The sequence below is a fragment of the Pongo abelii genome, chromosome 5 (assembly GCF_028885655.2).
Source record: "Pongo abelii isolate AG06213 chromosome 5, NHGRI_mPonAbe1-v2.0_pri, whole genome shotgun sequence".
NCBI classification, from domain to species: domain Eukaryota; kingdom Metazoa; phylum Chordata; class Mammalia; order Primates; family Hominidae; genus Pongo; species Pongo abelii.
The window spans coordinates 172,325,748-172,345,159 of NC_071990.2; the positions used below are offsets into that span (position 1 = coordinate 172,325,748).

A 19,412-nucleotide genomic window follows, 5' to 3' on the forward strand; every position below is an offset into this window, starting at 1 on the left:
GAGTTTTTGGGCTGAGACAATGGCATTTTCTAAATATACAATCATGTCGTCTGCATACAGAGACAATTTGATTTTCTCTCTTCCTATTTGAATACCTTTTATTTCTTTTTCTTGCCTGATTGCCCTGGACAGAACTTCCAATACTGTGTTGAATAGGAGTGGTGAGAGAGGGCATCCTTGTCCTGTGCCAGTTTTCAAAGGGAATGTTTCCAGCTTTTGCCCATTCTATATGATATTGGCTTTGGGTTTGTCATAAATAGCTCTTGTTATTTTGAGATATGTTCCATCAATACCTAGTTACTGGGAGTTTTTAGCATGAAGGGCTGTTGAATTTTATCGAAGGCCTTTTCTGCATCTATTGAGATAAACATGTGATTTTTGTTATTGGTTCGTTTATGTGATTGATTATGTTTATTAATTTGCATATATTGAACCAGGCTTGCATCCCAGGGATGAAGCCGACCTGATAGTGGTGGATAAACTTTTTGATGTGCTGCTGGATTCGGTTTGCCATTATTTTATTGAGGATTTTCGCATCGATGTTCATCAGAGATATTGGCCTGAGATTTTCTTTTTTTGTTGTGTCTCTGCCAGGTTTTGGTATCAGGATGATGCTAACCTCATAAAATGAGTTAGGGAAGAGTCCCTCATTTTCTGTTGTTCGGAATAGTTTCAGAAGGAATGGTACCAGCTCCTCTTTGTACCTCTGGTAGAATTCGGCTGTGAATCCGTCTGGTCCTGGGCTTTTTTTTGGTTGCTAGGCTATTAATTACTGCATCAATTTCAGAACCTATTATTGGTCCATTCAGGGATTCAACTTCTTCCTGGTTTAGTCTTGGAAGGTGTATGTGTCCAGGAATTTATCCATTTCTTCTAGATTTTCTAGTTTATTTGTGTAGAGGTGTTTATAGTATTCTCTGATGGTAGTTTGTATTTCTGTGCGATCAGTGGTGATATCCACTTTATCATTTTTATTGTGTCTGTTTGATTATTCTGTTTTCTTATTAGTCTGGCTAGCAGTCTGTCTATTTTGTTAATCTTTTCAAAAAAAAAAAAAAAAAACCAGCTCCTGGATTCATTGATTTTTTTGAAGGGTTTTTCATGTCTCTGTCTCCTTCAGTTCTGCTCTGATCTTAGTTATTTCTTGTCTTCTGCCAGCTTTTGAATTTGTTTGCTCTTGCTTCTCTAGTTCTTTTAATTGTGATATTAGGGTGTCGATTTCATATCTTTCCTGCTTTCTGATGTGGGCATTTAGTGCTAGAAATTTCCGTCTTAACACTGCTTTAGCTGTGTCCCAGAGATTCTGGTACGTTGTCTCTTTGTTCTCATTGGTTTCAAATAACTTCTTCATTTCTGCCTTAATTTTGTTATTTACCCAGTAGTCATTCAGGAGCAGGCTGCTCAGGTTCCATGTAGTTGTGCAGTTTTGAGTGAGTTTCTTAATCCTGAGCTCTAATTTGATTGCACTGTGGTCTGAGAGACTGTTATGATTTCTGTTCTTTCGCATTTGCTGAGGTGTGTTTTACTTCCATTTATGTGGTTGATTTTAGAATAAGTGCTGTCTGGTGCTGAGAAGAATGTATATTCTGTTGATTTGGGTTGGAGAGTTCTGTAGATGTCTATTAGGTCTACTTGGTCCAGAGTTGAGTTCAAGTCCTGAATATCCTTGTTAATTTTTTGTCTCGTTGATCTAATATTGACAATGGGGTGTTAAAGTCTCCCACTATTACTGTGTGGGAGTCTATGTCTCTTTGTAGGTTTGTAAGAGCTTGTTTTATGAATCTGGGTGATCCTGTATTGGGTGCATATATATTTAGGATAGCTACCTCTTCCTGTTGCATTGATCCCTTTACCATTATGTAATACCCTTCTTTGTCTTTTTTGATCTTTGTTGGATTAAAGTCTGTTGTATTAAAGACTAGGATTGCAACCTGCCCTTTTTTTTTTTCTGCTTTCCATTTGGTAAATATTCCACCATCCCTTTATTTTAAGCCTATGCATGTCTTTGCACATGAAATGGGTCTCCTGAATACAGCACACCAATAGGTCTTGACTCTTTATCCAAATTGCCAGTCTGTGTCTTTTAATTGGGGCATTTTGCCCATTTACATTTAAGGTTAATATTGTTATGTGTCATCATGATGCTAGCTGGTTATTTTGCATATTAGTTGATGCAGTTTCTTCATAGTGTCGATGGTCTTTATTTTTTGGTGTGTTTTGCAGTGGCTGGTACCAGTTTTTTCTTTCCTTATTTAGTGCTTCCTTCAGGAGCTCTTGGAAGGCAGGCCTGGTGGTAACAAAATCCCTCAGCATTTGCTTGTCTGTAAAGGATTTTATTTCTCCTTTACTTGTGAAACTTAGTTTGGCTGGATATGAAATTCTGAGTTGATTTGCAGAAGAATTTTCTTTATAAAACTGAAGTTTTAAGGGATGTCAGTGTTTTTGCCATTTTTCCAGTTCCAAAATGATTCCATTCCATTCTAGAAATTTGAAGTATGTAACTTGAAATCCTTAATAAAATTTTGATTCAATTTAAAAAAAAAGAAGGAAAGAAATTCTGAGTTGAAAATTCTTTTCTTTAAGAATGTCGGGGCCAGGCACGGTGGCTCACGCCTGTAATCCCAGCACTTTGGGAGGCTGGATCACGAGGTCGGGAGACTGAGACCATCCTGGCTAACATGGTGAAACCTTGTCTCTACTAAAAATACAAAAAAGTAGCCAGGCATTGTGGCACACACCTGTAGTCCCACCTACTTGGGAGGCTGAGGCAGGAGAATCACTTGAGCCCGGGAGGCAGAGGTTGCAGTGAGCTGAGATCGTGCCACTGCACTCCAGCCTGGACAACAGAGCGAGCGAGACTCCATCTCAAAAAAAAAAAAAAAAAAGAATGTTGGACATTGGCCCCCCACTCTTTTGTGGCTTGTAGGGTTTCTGCAGAGAGATCTGCTGTTAGTCTGATGGGCTTCCCTTTGTAGGTAACCTGACCTTTCTCTCTGGCTGCCCTTAACATTTTTTCCTTCATTTCAACCTTGGAGAATCTGACAATTAGGTGTCTTAGGGTTGCTCTTCTGAAGGAGTGTCTTATTGGTGTTCTCTGTATTTCCTCAATTTGAATGTTGGTCTATCTTGTTAGGTTGGGGAAGTTCTCCTGGATAATAACCTAAAGTGTGTTTTCCAACTTGGTTCCGTTCTCCCTATCTCTTTTCCGGTACACCAGTCAATCGTAGGTTTGGTCTTTTCACATAGTCCCATATTTCTTGGAGGCTTTGTTCATTCCTTTTCATTCTTTTTTCTCTAATCTTGTCTTCATGCCTTATTTCAGTATGTTGATCTTCAATCTATGATATCCTTTCTTCCACTTGATTGATTTGGCTGTTGATACTTGTGTGTGCTTCACGAAGTTCTCGTGCTGTGTTTTTCAGCTCCATCAGGTCATTTATATTCTTCTCTGAACTGGTTATTCCAGTTGGCAGTTCCTGTGTTTATCAAGGTTCTTAGCTTCCTTGCATTGGGTTAGAACATGCTCCTTTAGCTCAGAGGAGTTTGTTATTACCCATCTTCTGAAGCCTAGTTCTGTCAGTTCATGAAACTCATTCTCTCTGTCCAGTTTTGTGCCCTTGCTGGAGAGGAGTTGTGATCATTTAGACAAGAGGCATTCTGGTTTTTGTAATTTTCAGCATTTTTGTGCTGGTTTTTCCTCATCTTCGTGGATTCATCTATCTTTGATCTGTTAAGGCTGATGACCTTTGGATGGGGTTTTTGTGTAGGTGTCCTTTTTGTTAATGTTGATGCTGTTACTTTGTTTGTTAGTTTTTGTTCCAAGTGGCCCCTCTTCTGCAGGTCTGCTGCAGTTTGCTGGAGGTCCACTCTATACCCTGTTTGCCTGGTATCACCAGTGGAGGCTGCAGAATAGCAAATATTGCTGCCTGCTCCTTCCTGTGGAAGCTTCCTCCTAGAGGGGCACCGACCAGATGCCAGCCGGAGCTCTCCTGTATGAGGTGTCTGTCAACCCCTGCTGGGAGGTCTCTCCCAGTCAGGAGGCATGGGGATGAGGGACCCATTGAGGAAGCAGTCTGTCCCTCAGCAGAGCTCAAGTGCTGTGCTGGGAGAAACCTCCTTGCCAGGATCTGCTGCTGCTCTCTGCAGAGCCGGCAGGCAGGAACGTTTAAGTCCACTGAAGCTGCACCCACAGCAGACCCTTCCCCCAGGTACTCTGTCCCAGGGAGATGGGAGTTTTATCTATAAGCCTCTGACTGGGGCTGCTGCCTTTCTTTCAGAGATGCCCTACCCAGTGAGGAGGAATCTAGAGAGGTAGTCTGGCCACAACCACTTTGCCGCACTGTGGTGAGTTCCACCCAGTCCAAACTTCCTGGCCTCCCAGCACTGTTGGGAAAACCGCCTACCAAGCCTCAATAATGGTGGACACCCTTCCCCCCACCAATCTCGATCGTCCCAGGTCGACTTCAGACTGCTGTGCTGGCAGTGAGAATTTCAAGCCAGTGGTCCTTAGCTTGCTGGGCTCCATGGGAATGGGACCCGCTAAGTGAGACCGCTTGGCTCCCTGGCTTCAGCCCCCTTTCCAGGGGAGTGACAGTTCTGTCTCTCAGGGATTCCAGGCACCACTGGGGTACAAAAAAAAACTCCTGCAGCTAGGTCGGTGTCTGCCCAAACAGCTGCCCAGTTTTGTGCTTGAAACCCAGGGCCCTGGTGGTGTACATGAGGGAATCTCCTGATCTGCGGATTGCAAAAACCGTGGGAAAAGCACAGTATCTGGGCTGGATAGCACCATCCCTCACAGCTTCCCTTGGCTGGAGGAGAGCGGTCCCCAGCTCCTTGCACTTCCTGGGTGAGGCGACACCCCACCCTGCTTCTGCTCACCCTCCATGGGCTGTACCCACTGCCTGACCAGTCCCATTGAGATGAACTGGGTACCTCAGTTGGAAATGCAGAAATCACCAGCCTTCTGCGTTGGAATCGCTGGGAGCTGCAGACCAGAGCTGTTCTTATTTGGCCATCTTGCCAGATCTCCAGTATTTTCAGTTCATGGATTGATCATGATCATAGCCATGACATGATCACAAGGTCCCACAATAGGCCATCTGCAGGCTGAGGAGCAAGGAGAGCCAGTCCAAGTCCCAAAACTGAAGACCTTGGAATCCAGTGTTCGAGGGCAGGAAGCATCCAGCATGGGAGAAAGATGTAGGCTGGGAGGCCAGGCCCGTGTCTCCAGTTTTCTGAGTTTTTTTGGTTTGGTTGTTTTTTGTTTTTTGTTTTTTTTCCTTTTGGTTAGGAATGATCTACCAACAGATAATGCCAAATAAATACTCACTTAAATTGAACTTGTGAATTTAAGCTTTCAAAAATGATCTGAGCTAAAAGATATACGCAAGTTAATTCTAGGAGTTTCACTTTTTACATCCTGAGAATAGACACAAGCCAGGCAGTTTTATGTTTTTATTAACCCTAGGAATATGCAAGGAAAATAACCTTAAAATAACTCAAAAAGCTACCTATTAAAAAACTTATTTCCATGTAAAAAGCACATGTAAGTGCCATGGCTTAGCATCCAGCACGCCTTTCACTCTTCTGTGTTTGTAGCTGTGGAAACAGCAATGGAGCACTCTGGAGGTGCGTTCACAACTCTCCCCCAGGGGCCAAGCCCTCCAGACACCCCTCAGGACAGCCTTCAGAGCTTCCCACCATAGAACTGCCTCTTTTGCCCGCGCTTCTGCATGGCCCCCTGGGGCTCGGTCCCTCCTGAAAAGACCCTGAGGCTGTCCTGTCCATCTGTTCACACAAAACCTTTTACCAAATTGTGTACTGGGGTTTTTGAAGCTGATGTGTTTTAGAAGTGATGCTGGTAGGTGACCTGGGGACCAGATTGCTTGTTTTGGTCTCTAAGTTCTTGTTGGAAACATCTCAGCTGCCCATGAGGCTCTGGGTGAAACATGAGGGCCACCTTCGATCTTTATTGGCAAAGTCTTATCTTTATTCAAGACCTAGATGACTGGATGGGTGTGGATGGAGTCCTCTTACACACCAGATAAAGTTTGAGTTGCCCTCCCCTGAGTTGGTCTGCCTTCCAATTCTGATGCAAGTACATTTCCTTTAAACTGAAATTACTTACTAACAATTCCCTTGCATCGCAACCCTCCTGAGTTATCACACCTGAGTTAGCCATTCTTTCTAGAGAGTTTACCACTAGAAGAGAAGTGATCTAAATGATCCTCCAAAAACATCCACACCCTCCCCTGGGTAAGATGATGCCTGGAAACCTGTCAGCTGAGAAATAAACCTCTGTATGGCTAGGAGGAGCTGACATTTTACCGCATTTATGAAAAGAAGTAACTTTGTAATTAAAGCCTTTTTGTAGAGTGGTCAGATGACTTCCACATATTCTGAGGATGTTCCGTTCTGGTAGTAGCATTAAAAGACATTAACCTTGGAGTATATTATCTCCCATTAAATACCTGCAAGTTCTGGAGAGAGCTATGGAGACATCTTATCTCCTAAATTAGTATTCACATAGGCATTCAATAAATATTTCTTGGCAAAATATTGATTGAATTTAGGATGAAAATTTTTTATATTAAAGAGATTTATGAGGACATTTTTCCTACTCTGGTGATTTTCTATAATCTATTATATCATTAGAACTCCTCAAGAGCCAGTTTCTTTATTGTTGGTAAGTTACTTGTTTTCTGTGTGTAAATGATTTTGTAGCCTTTTTGTTGAAACTCAGCAGCCGAATCACCTGACTGGTGTGTTAAAACACAGATTGCTGGGCCCTACCCCTAGAATTTCTAATTGAGTAAGTCTAGGGTGGGACTGAAGAATTTGCATTTCTGAGTTCCCAGATGATACTAAGGCTGTTGGTCTAATACAAGATGTGGGAGAGAGAAAAATAAAACCTGTTGATTCCATAAGTTGTTTACCAGCTTTGTTCACTAGTACGTCACTTATGCGTCACGGCCTCTGAAGACCGAGAACCGATGAAATCGTTCAGTCCATTCACTGGCACTGTTGCCTGCGGTGCTAGCCTCTCACTGGTTCCTGAGTAGACCCACCTTGGAAGAACCGATGAAATTGTTCAGTCCATTCATCTGCACCGTTGCCTGCGGCGCTAGCCTCTCTCTGGTCCCTGAGCAGCCCCACCTTGGAATCCTACTGTCCTCTATTGCAGTGGATGTCCCCACCGCCACCTGGTCAAGTCCATAGATCTGGAGTCCCAGTCACCTCAGCATACTTCCCCTAATCATTTCGTGGATCCAGTCCCTCACCTCTTTGCCTGCCTCTTGTTTTTCCCTTTATATTCCCCCAGTCAGCTTCCCCTGCTGCCAGAGTCCTCCTGCATAGCAGACTTGATGGTGGTCTTCCTTAGGGCTTCCCTCCAGTGTGTTCCTATTGCACTTGGGACATTTCCCTTCCCTGAACTTCCCCTTTTCTTCTCTCATCTTTGTTCATTTCTGCCCCCTCTTCAAATCTCAGCTCAAGTCTCTTCCTCACAATGTCTCTGCCCCGCAGCAGGAGTCCTCTGCCCTACACTTTGTAGTTGGACATGAGTGTATTTGGTTAGTTTCAGTGTGCTCCACTGATTGTAAATGTTCCTGGGGGCAGACAGTGAGTCATTTCCCTGTGTCAGTACCTCCTGTGGTGCCTGGCATGTGATTGGTTGGATGCTTGGGTAGAGGGCAGGAAGGCTGGAAGGCTTTCATCACTGTCCATTGTTGCCTCCTTTCAATCCCAGAATAAGTTTTGTTTTTAAGTGTCCTTTATCCAGCAAAGTCCAGCCCAATGTTCCCACCAGTCTCTTCCATGAAAATTTATTAATGCCCCGCCCCAATTTGTTTGTTACTCTCTTTGACCTTCAGAACTCTAACAGGCTGGGCACGGTGACTCATGCCTATAATCCCAGCTCTTTGGGAGGCCTAGGTGAGAGAACCACTTGAGGCCAGGTGTTCAAGATCAGCCTGGGCAACATAGCAAGACACTGTCTCCAAAAAAAGGGGAAGAACTCCTGTCATAAAACCTTCACACTCTTGTAATATTTGCACAACCTTCTCCTGCAAGCTCTTCCAAGGTAGCAGCTGTTCATCTTTCATGTGGGGCCACTCAGGTGCAGAGCACCTAGAATTGTATGTATCAGTGCATATGAATGGAGCTTCAGTTCTCAGCCTTCATAGAAACTTTTGTGACAATATGGTAGGAAAAATGTTGGTAAACAATTGATGGATTTTGTGTTTATTCCTTCCTGTCTTGTTTATTAGACAGATACCTGGAAGTCTCTTACTTGGATGTCTAAGCCCATCTCATGGAGTCTGAACCTGTAGGGGGTGAATAAGAGATCACAAGTAAATACTGTTCCTAATTGTGTATTCGGGAAGTCTCTCATTTATCATTTCCACTAGACAGGCCTGCATTGCTTAACCACAGTGATCAGTTCTGAGAAATGCATCGCTAGGTGGTTCTCTCGTGAGAACATCGTAGAATGTACTTGCACAAACCTAAACGGCATGGCCTATGTCTCCTAGGCTACAAACCTGTGAAGTATGTGGCTGCCGAATACAGTAGGCAGCTGTAACACAGTGGCAAGCATTTGTGTATGTAAACATTCCTAAACATAGAAAAGGTAGAGTAAAAATATGGTATTGTGATCTTACAGGACCACCATTATATATGAGATCTATCAATGACCAAAATGTTGTTATGTGGCGCATGGCTGTACTGGGTTCTACTAAATATATGTAATGAATCTTTTTTTTTGTATTAAATTTTCATGTGTAAGCAATGAAACACAGGTAAAATCTTTCCACTGTCCATCTCCCTGCACGCTGATGGGGACATGACCTTTCAGCCATGTTCATAAATGTCTTATTCACATTAAAAAAGGACTAGAAACTTGTATTTCAAAATGTGGTTATATCTGGGTGGTAGAATTGTACATTGTTTTTATTGTCTTCTTTATACTTTCCTGTCTGAATTGTAGTCAAAAAATGATTTTCAAAATCTTTAGTATGTTTGAAATAACTGTGATAATGGAAGATTCATTATTTACCTTAGATCCGAGACTAGTAACCTTCTTCTGTGAAGGGTCATGTAGAAAACATTTCAGGCTTTGCAGGCCACATGGTCTCTGTTACTTAGGTTGGTCCTTGAAGCCTGGAAGGATCCGTGGACGATACCCACGTGTGCACACATGGTCCAGTAAAGCCTCAGCCTCAGATGCTGTAATTGGAATTTCGTGTGGTTTTCCTGCATCATGAAATATCATTTTTACTTTCGTTTTTTTTTCAACCACTTAAAAATATGAAAGCCCTTCTTAGTTCATGGGCTGCATAAAAATAGGCAGGAGCCGGGTTTGTCCCGAGACTGCACACGTTGCCCGAGTTGATTATTCTCCTGAAAGTATGTTTCTAAGAAGTAATTACTGACACTTGTGGTTGTCTTGGACTCATCTCTGTCTTAAGTACTACTGCCATAGGGTTGTTTTGTTTTTGCTAATTATCCTTAGCATTTTCTTAAGAGAATAATGATGTTTTTTCTCTCTCTGAAATAAATAATGAAAAAGCTTTTCAGGTGGAGGGGATACTTCAGCCATTTTGGAAATGTGAGTTTTGTTGAGTTGTTTCACTTCTGATGGCGGGAAATATACCACTGAGAGTAGTCAGTGCTATCGTGGGAAACATAAGAAAAGAAAGAGAAGAATTTCCTTTTTTGGGTCATTTGACTCTGAGGCCATTTGGTTAGTAGGTTCTGTTTCCTTAGTAAATAAAAGGGACATTTAGATCCCAGCCAGCCTTGAGCTTTTGGCATATATTTTATAGCCAAGTGGTCCTCACAGAAAATCACAGCTGTGGATAGCAAGGGAGGACATCTCGGCAGTCACAGATTAACAAGTCTGACCTTAGAAACAGCACCTTTCTGTTTGTCAGAGTGTGGAAGCAGAGCTGCACCTGCATCTGCAACTCAGTGTGAGTCGTCATCATTTGTTGTGGTTTCAGTCAATGAGTAAGGGTGTTTTTCTTTTGATTTTAATAATTTAAACATCTATATAAAATATAGAAGTGAAACAGTAAAAATTACATTTTAGGAATTTCTGTTTATTTAATAGTTTTAGGAAAGTGCTTTCCAAAGCCTGGGGTCCACAGATTGCCTGCATCCAAGTCTTCTGAGTTGTTAAAATGCAGACTTCCAGGCACCCATACCTGTCTAATCAAATCAGAGTTTCTGCATACAGATCCCAGGAAAATGCATTTTTTTTTTACAATCTCTACAGTTGATTCTTTTGCACATGAAAGGTTGAAAACCATTAATTTAGGAGAGTAAGAGAGCAAACTAAGGAGTAGATGGATGGTGTTTGATCCAAGTGCTCCATCAGAGCTGTGATACTGCAGGGCGGCAGTGCCTTGTTATATCCTTGAGATAGCGCATTTGAAAGATGTTCTGAAAGCATTCTTAATGGTCGAAAGTGCAGTATCCCTCAAAATTTAGCCATTAAAAAAAGAAGGAATGTTTTCACTGAAACGTACGTATGCCAGCCCTTTAGGTTTGGGCTTCTTAAAAAAAAACACTAATCTGATCATGTTTACTTTCTAGTTCCTTTTACATCAGGAAGGGAAGAGATTTCTTTCCTTTTACTGTATTTCTACAAGGAGCATATTATAACTCTGTACTGCAAAGAACAATAGTTAATGGACTTTTTTTCTTAACTAGGGGGAATGCCTAGTTTGAAAATATTATGGCTGAACGAAGAGCCAGAAATACAGGTTCGGCGCTTGGACACACTCCTAGCTTGTTTCAATCTTTCCTCCTCAAGAGAAGAGCTGCAGGCTGTCGAAAGCCCGTTTCAAGCTTTGTGCTGCCTCTTGATCTACCTCTTTGTCCAGGTAATGTCCAGCTGCCCGTTCTAGTCACTGCAGCCTGTGCTTACTTTATGAGAGGGAGCGTGTGGGATATTGCCATGGCTGGTGTCCCAGATCGTCTTTTTCCAATGTCTGTTCCATGGAACATTATTAGTCCTTTGAAGTGCTCTAAAAATAAAAAGAAGATTGTATGGCAAAATGCGTACGAGAAACTCTGTCACTATCTCAGCTTTAGAGATTGTATTAGAGACTTAGGAAATTTTGCAGGTGGTGGAAGCTGCTCTGGCCTTGACTAAACTTTCTCAAACTTTGTGGCCCATAGTGTACCTCCTCTGTCCTTGTGGCATTGTTTGGGGGGTGATTCTTATTTTTGGGTTTTAGTGTAAAGGTGAGAAAGGACCTGGCTAGAGACCTAGCTGCTCGTAGCTCTTTGCCTCTGGACACATTACTTCAGCTTTTTCCTATGTCAGTTTCATTCCATCATCCAGCAAATGTTTATTGATTATATGCCTTCATTTTCTAATCTGAAAATGAGATAATCTTAGTAGCTGCCTCCTAGGGCTGTTGGGGCGATGTCAGGTGTCATAACCTTCATTATTTATGTCCTCCCATCCTGCTGAGCTAGAGATTGTATTGGTAGGTCCTTCATTTAGGCTCACTCGACAAGGTGGACTGTTTGTTTTGCATTAGCTTTATACGTAGTTTATATGTGAAAATCATAAAAATCAGTTAAAAGATTCACCTTTTTAATAGTTTTCTACATGCACAGTAGTGCTTGGACACCTTTAGTAAAAGAAAGGCTGAGAATGCTCCCATCTCCCAGCCCCTCTTTCTCTGCTCCTCCCCACCTCCCTCCCTGGCTCTGTGATTTAAGATGATTTTTGTCCCACTGTTGACAAAGTGTCTACTTTTTCAGGCTGTTGAGATGTCTCATAAGCTTTCTTCACTCCTTCAAGCCATCGTCTCAGCTTCTCTGACCTCCCTATATGGTGGGTCTCCGTTGGCATAGCCTTTCAGTGTTCACTTACCTGGAATAGAAAATTATATAATTATTTTTTCAAACCTGAATTTACTTTACAAATTATTGATTGTCTTTAAGAAATGTACTCTTATTGTAGAAATACATCTCAAGGCAATCTTGGACTGACTTTTTCTTTCTAAATGTCCTCTTGGCTCTGCCCATTCTATAGCTTGCTCTACATTTTGCATTTTGTAAGATGTGATGTGGTTAAGTAGTGCTTAGAGGTTTTATTGCTTCATTATTGGTTTCACATGCACCAGTATAAACCTTAGTTTTTGCATTACCGTTTTGAGTAGATTACTTCTTTATTTGCTCAAGACGTAGCAGATTATAAATTAATGTAGGATGGCAGGAACTATTTGAAATGTAGATGTAAAAGGAGAGGAGATGAATCCAAGATGGCTAATTAGAAACAGCTGCGGTCCGTGGCACTCACAGAGAGGAATGAAAAGGGGCCAGTGAGTTCAGCACCTTCAACTGAAACACTCAGATTTTCACATTGGGACTGACTAGGCAAACAACACAACCCACAGAGAATGAAGTAGACTAGAGGTGGAGGGCAGTGCCCCACCTGGGAACAGAATGGAGCCAAAGGAACCCCCACCCCCAGCCAGGGGAAGCCGTGAGTGATTGTACAACCCTGCCTGGGAAACCATGCTTTTCCCATGGACCTTTGCAACCCATGTATCAGATCCCTTCATGAGCCCATGCCACCACGGCCTTGAGTCCGATACACAGAGCTGTTTGGAGTCTCAGCAGAGCAGCTGCCCAGGCATACACAGAGACCCAAGAGTTTTACATACTCCAGCTCTGGGATCCCTGGCAAGACAAGAAATCTGTCCATACATATCTCTAGGAAAGGGGCTGAATCCGGGGAGCCAAAAGGCATCATACTGCAGGCTGCACTTCCACGGCACCTCACAATTTAAGACCCTCTGGCTTGGAATCCTAGCCAGCCAATGGCAGTGAATTAGAGTATGCCTTAGAAGGGTCCAAGTTCCCAGGAAGAGGGACGGCCACAGTTCAGTCAACTTACCTGCTTCAGCCTGCGAGCTTTGGAGAAGACAGGCAGTCCAGATGAGGAAGGGTCCCCTACCTCCAGTGCAGCACATCAGCTCTACCAAAAAGCAGCCAGATCTCTGATCCTGTTCCTCCTGACTGGGTGAGTCCTCCCAATAGGGGTCTTCAGCCACCTCTTACAGGTGGGCGCAGGCCAGCAACAGGTTAGTAACCACTAGGACAGAGCTTCCAGAGGAAGGAGCTGGCTGCCATCTTTGCTGTTTCACAGTATTCACTGGTAATACCTCCAGGTATGGGAGAAACTGAGGCAACTGGCATCTGGAGTGGACCCCCAGCAAACTGCAACAGCCCTACTATAGAATGGCCTGTTAAAAGAAAAACAGAAAACAACACCATCAACAAAAAAGACCCCACAAAAACCACATTCAAAGGCTATGGATAGGGTTAGAGATCTCAAAGATCAAAGATAGATAAGCCTACAAAGATGAGAAAGAATCAATGCAAACATGCTGAAAATTGAAAGAGCCAGAGTGCCTTTTCTCCTCCACATGACTGCAACACCTCTCCAGCAAGGACACAGAACTGGGCTGAGGCTAAAATGCCTAAATTGACAGAAGTAGGCTTCAGAAGGTGGGTAATAATGAACTTCGCCGAGCTAAAGGAGCATGTTGTAATCCAATGCAAAGAAGCTAAGAAATATGATAAAACTACAGGAGCTGATAGCCATAATAGCCGGTTTAGAGAGGAACATAACCAACTTGATGGAACTGAAAAACACAACATAAGAAATTCACAGAACTTCACAGTGCAATTACAAGTATCAATAGCAGAATAGACCAAGCGGAGGAATCTCAGAGCTCGAAGACTTTCTGAATTAAGATAGGCAGACAAGATTAGAGACAAAAGAATTAAAAGGAATGAATAAAACCTCCAAGAAGTATGAGATTATGTGAAGAGACCAAACTTATGACTGATTGGGGTACCTGAAAGAGATGGGGAGAACAGAACCAAGTTGGAAAATGTACTTTAGGATATCATTCAGGACAACTTCCTCAACCTAGCAAGATAGGCCAACATTCCAATTCAGGAAATACAAAGAACCCCAGTAAGATACTGTATGAGAAGATCAACCCCAAGACACATAATCATCAGATTCTCCAGGTTGAAATGAAAGAAAAAATGTTAAGGGCAGCCAGAGAGAAAGGCCAGGTCACCTACAAAGGGAAACCCATCAGACTAACAGCAGACCTCTCAGCAGAAACCCTACAAGCCAAAAGAGATTGAGGGTCAATACTCAACATTCTTAAGAATTTCCAACCTAGAATTTTATATCCAACCAAACTAACTTCATAAGCAAAGGAGAAATAAGATCCTTTTCAGACAAGCAAATGCTTAGGGAATTTGTCACCAACAGGCTTGCCTTGCAAGAGCTCTTGAAGGAAGCAGTAAATACGGAAAGCCAAAACCATTACCAGCCACTACAAAAACACGCTGAAGTACACAGACCAGTGATACTGTGAAGCAACCATGTAAACAAGTCTGCAAAATAACCAACTAGCATCATGATGACAGGATCAAATTCACACATAACAACAGTAACACTAAACGTAAATGGGCTAAATACCCCAGTTAAAAGGCACAGAATGGCAAGCTGGATAAAGAGTCATGACCCATCCATATGCTGTCTTCAAGAGACCCATCTCATGTTCAGAGACACACATGGGCTTAAAATAAAGGGTTGGAAGAAAATTTACCAAGCAAATGGGAAACAGAAAAAAGCAGAGGTTGCAATCCTAGTTTCTGACAAAACAGACTTTAAACCAACAAAGATTAAAAAAAGACAAGAGTATTACATAATGGTAGAGGATTCAATTTAACAAGAAGAGCTAACTATCCTATGTATATATGCACCCAGTACAGGAGCATCCAGATTCGCAAAGCAAGTTCTTAGAGACCCACAAAGAGACTCCCACACAATAATAGTGGGAGACTTTAACACCCCACTGACAAATATTAGATCATCAAGATGGAAAATTAATGAAGACATTCATGACCTGAACTCAGCTCTGGATCACTTGGACCTGATAGATAGCTACAGAACTCTCCACCCAAATTCAACATAATATACGTTCTTCTCATGGCTGCTCGGCACTTACTCTAAAATGGATCACATAATCGGAAGTAAAACACATCTCAGCAAATGCAGAAGAGCTGAAATCATAACAAACAGTCTCTTAGACCACAGAGCAGTCATATTCGAACTCAAGATTAAGAAATTCACTCAAAACCACACAACTACATGGAAATTGAACAACCTGCCCCTGAATGACTCTTGGTTAAATAATGAAATTAATGAGAATAAAGAGACTACTTACCAGAATCTCTCGGCTGCAGCTAAAGCAATGTTAAGAGGGAAATTTGTAGCCCTATATGCTAGAAAGATCTCAAGTTAACAACCTGACATCCCTACTAAAAGAACTAGAGAACCAAGAGCAAAAGAAAACCCCAAAGCTAGCAGAACACAAGAAATAACCAAGATCAGAGCTGAACTGAAGGAGATAGAGACACAAAAAAACCTTTAAAAAAATCAATGAATCCAGGAGCTGTTTTTTTTTAAAAAAAATTAATAGACCACTAGCTACACTAATAAAAAAGAAGAATCAAATAAATACAATCAGAAATGATAAGGGGGTTATCACCACTCACCTCACAGAAATATAAGCAACCATCAGAGAATACTATAAACACCTCTGTGCACATAAACTAGAAAATCTAGATGACATTGATAAATTCCTGTACACATATGCCTTCCCGAGACTGAACCAGGAAGAAATTGAATCCCTGAATAGACCAATTGAATCCCTGAATAGACCAATAATGAGTTCTGAAATTAAGGCAATAATAAATAGCTTACCAAACAAACAAAATCCAGAACCAGATGGAGTCACAGCTGAATTCTACCAGAGGTACGAAGAAGAGCTGGCACCATTTCTACTGAAACTGTTCCAAAATATTGAAAAGGAAGGACTCCTTTCTAACTTGTTTTATGAGGCCAGCATCATCCTGATACCAAAACCTGGTAGACATAGAACAAAGAAAGAAAAACTTCAGGCCAATATCCTTGATGAACATTGATGGAAAAATCCTCACTAAAATACTGGCAAACCAAATCCAGCAGCAGATCAAAAAGCTTATCCACCGTGGTTTAGTTGACTTTATCCCTGGAAACTAACTTCAGCAAAGTCTTGGGATATAAAATCGCCAGTATTCCTATACACCAACAACAGGAAAGCGAATCACAAATAAACTCCCATTCACAATTGCTACAAAAAGAATAAAATACCTAGTAATACAGCTAACAAGGGAAGTGAAGGACCTCTTCAAGGAGAACTAAAAACTACTGCTCAAAGAAATCAGAGAGGACACAAACAAATGGAAAACCATTCCATGCTCATGGATAGGAAGAATCAATATTGTGAAAATGGCTATATGGCCCAAAGTAATTTATAGATTCAATGCTATTCCCGTTAAACTACCATTGACATTCCTCACAGAATTAGAAAAAACTATTTTAAAATGCATACAGAACCAAAAAAGAGCCTGAATAGCCAAGACAATCCTAAGCAAAAAGGGCAAAGCTGGAGGCATCATGCTACCCAACTTTAAACTATTCTACAAGGCTACCGTAACCAAAACAGCATGGTACTCATACAAGAACAGAAACATAGACCAATAGAACAGAATAGAGAACTCAGAAATAAGACTACACATCTACAACCATCTGATCTTTGACAAACTTGACAAAAATAAGCAATAGAGAAAGGACTCCCTCTTTAATTAATGGTGCTGGGATAACTGGCTGAGCCATATACAGAAAATTGAAACTGGATCCCTTCATTACACTATATACAAAAAATAATGCAAGATGGGTTAAAGACTTAAATGTAAACCCAAAAGTATAAAAACCCTAGAAGAAAATCTAGGCAATACCATTCAGAACATAGGCATGGGTAAAGACTTCATGATGAAAATACCAAAAGCAATTGCAACAAAAGCAAAAATTGACAAATGGGATCTAATTAAAGAGCTTTTGCACAGCAAAATAAACTATCATCAGAGTAAACAACCTACAGAATGGGAGAAAACTTTTACTATCTATTCATCTGACAGAGGTCTAATATCCAGAGTCTACAAAGAACTTAAACAGATTTACAAGAAAAAAAGCAAACAATCCCATTAAAAAGTGGGCAAAGGCTGGGTGCGGTGGCTCACGCCTGTAATCCCAGCACTTTGGGGGGCCAAGGCGGGCAGATCATGAGGTCAAGAGATCAAGATTATCCTGGCCAACATGGTGAAACACCATCTCTATTAAAAATATAAAAAAAATTAGCTGGGCATGGTGGCAGGCACCTGTAGTCCCAGCTACTTGGGAGGCTGAGGCAGGAGAATCGCTTGAAACTGGGAGGCAGAGGTTGCAGTGAGCCGAGATCACACCATTGCACTCCAGCCTGGGTGACAGAGTGAGACACTGTCTCAAAAAAAAAAAAAAAAAAAGTGGGCAAAAGACATGAACAGATACTTCTCAAAAGAGGACATATGGCCAGGCACAGTGGCTGACGCCTGTAATCCCAGCACTTTGGGAGGCTGAGGCAGGCAGATCATGAGGTCAGGAGATCGAGACCATCCTGGCTAACACAGTGAAACCCCATCTCTACCAAAAAAAAAAAAAAAAAATTAGCCAGGGGTGATGGCAGGCACCTGTAATCCCAGCTACTTGGGAGGCTGAGGCAGGAGAATGGTGTGAACCTGGGAGGTAGAGCTTGCAGTGAGCTGAGATCATGCCACTGCACTCCAGCCTGGGCAATAGAGTGAGACTCTATCTCAAAAAAACAAAAAGGACATATATGCAGCCAACAAACATATGAAGAAAAGTTCAACATCACTGATCATTAGAGAAATGCAAATCAAAGCCACAATGAGATACCATCTCATGCCAATCAGAATGGCCATTATTAAAAAGTCAAAAAACAAATGCTGGCGAGGTTGCAGAGAAACAGGAACACTTTTACACTGTTGGTGGGAGTGTAAATTAGTTCAACGATTGTGGAAGACAGTGTGGTGATTCCTCAGAGACCTAGAGGAGAAATACTGTTTGACCCAGCAATCCCATTATTGAATCTACCCAAAGGAATAGAAATCATTCTATTATAAAGATACATGCATGAGTATGTTCACTGCAGCACTATTCACAATAGCAAAGACATTGAATCAACCTAAATGCATATCAGTGATAGACTGAGTAAAGAAAATGTGGTACATATACACCACGAAATACTATACAGCCATAAAAAGGACCTAGATCATGTCCTTTGCAGAGACATGGATGGAGTTGGAGGCCATTATCCTCAGCAAACAAACACAGGAACAGAAAACCAAATACTGCGTGTTCTCACTTATAAGGGGGAGCTGAATGAGGAGAACACAGGGTCACATGGCAGGGAACAACACACACTGGGGACTGGGGGGGGGTTGGGGAGGAGGAAGGAGAGCATCAGGAAGAATCGCTAATGGATGCTGGGCTTGATACCTAGGTGATGAGATGATCTGTGCAGTAACCCATCATGGCACATGTTTACCTATGTAACAAGCTTGCACATCCTGCACATGTACCCCCAAACTTAAACGTTGGAGGAGAAAAATGTAAAAAGATATTTCTTTTGATATTATATATTAAATATGCATGTATGCACTATTGGTGAATATTTTCCATTTTCTAATAATCTACAGGTGTCTGTAGTTAATGTTGAGTCATAGTGGGGCTTGAGAAGTGGTAGATAGCCAGTAAGCTGACTTTTCCCACCCATAAAAATACATGTGTTTTGTTCTTGATACCATGTGTGTGCACAACAATGGGGAGGCCATTGTCGGCCCCCCAGGAGGGACACGCTGCCTGCTGTTCCGTATGAACGATGCTTGCTGATCCTGTGTGTGGTCACGCAGCGCAGCTCAACATTCCCATCACTGTGAGGTGACTGTCAGTTCTTTAAATTCACTTCAAGCAGAAAAAGCCCAGGACCCCAGAACAGTAACATCACATCCCTGTTTATATAAACCTGAAGCAAGACAAGCGTCAGGAAGAAAATTTCCACTTTACCTTTTTTCTATTAATAAAGACCTTTTAAGTAAAATCTCTTTAGTGCAAGTTGGCATGAGCAGACTTGGTAACTTGTCTTTAAAGGAGAGGTTTAAATTGGAACTTTTAAAAACTAGAAAACAACAGATTGACAAATCAATTTGGTATTCACTGGATGAAGAAGGTGCTGTATTATTCACAGGGTTAATAACTCTCAGAATTAATAAGGCTAAAAGATACATTTATAAAAATATTACAGTTTTATATATTAAGCCTAAATTCGATGTTTTGATGTGTAATATGGGATAAAAACAGCAACTGTTCAGTGCATGAAAATCACAGAGAAACTAAACACAGTTGTGTCTTGGTATATGTG

At 41.7% G+C, this 19,412-nt stretch overlaps 1 protein-coding gene across 16 annotated transcripts in view; it reads left to right on the forward strand.

Annotated features, from left to right (window-relative positions):
- The window catches only part of FAM120B (family with sequence similarity 120 member B), a 97,495-nt gene that overhangs the window by 30,071 nt on the left and 48,012 nt on the right, over positions 1-19,412 (forward strand). For all 16 annotated transcript variants that reach the window (XR_002915363.3, XR_008526614.1, XR_010140404.1 and 13 more), the window contains one exon: positions 10,714-10,886. Coding sequence is in view for 10 of the 16 variants with exons in the window: in XM_009242461.4 (XP_009240736.3) it covers positions 10,714-10,886 (173 nt within the window). In the remaining 6 variants the exon portion in view is untranslated. The remainder of the gene's footprint in view (positions 1-10,713; positions 10,887-19,412) is intronic.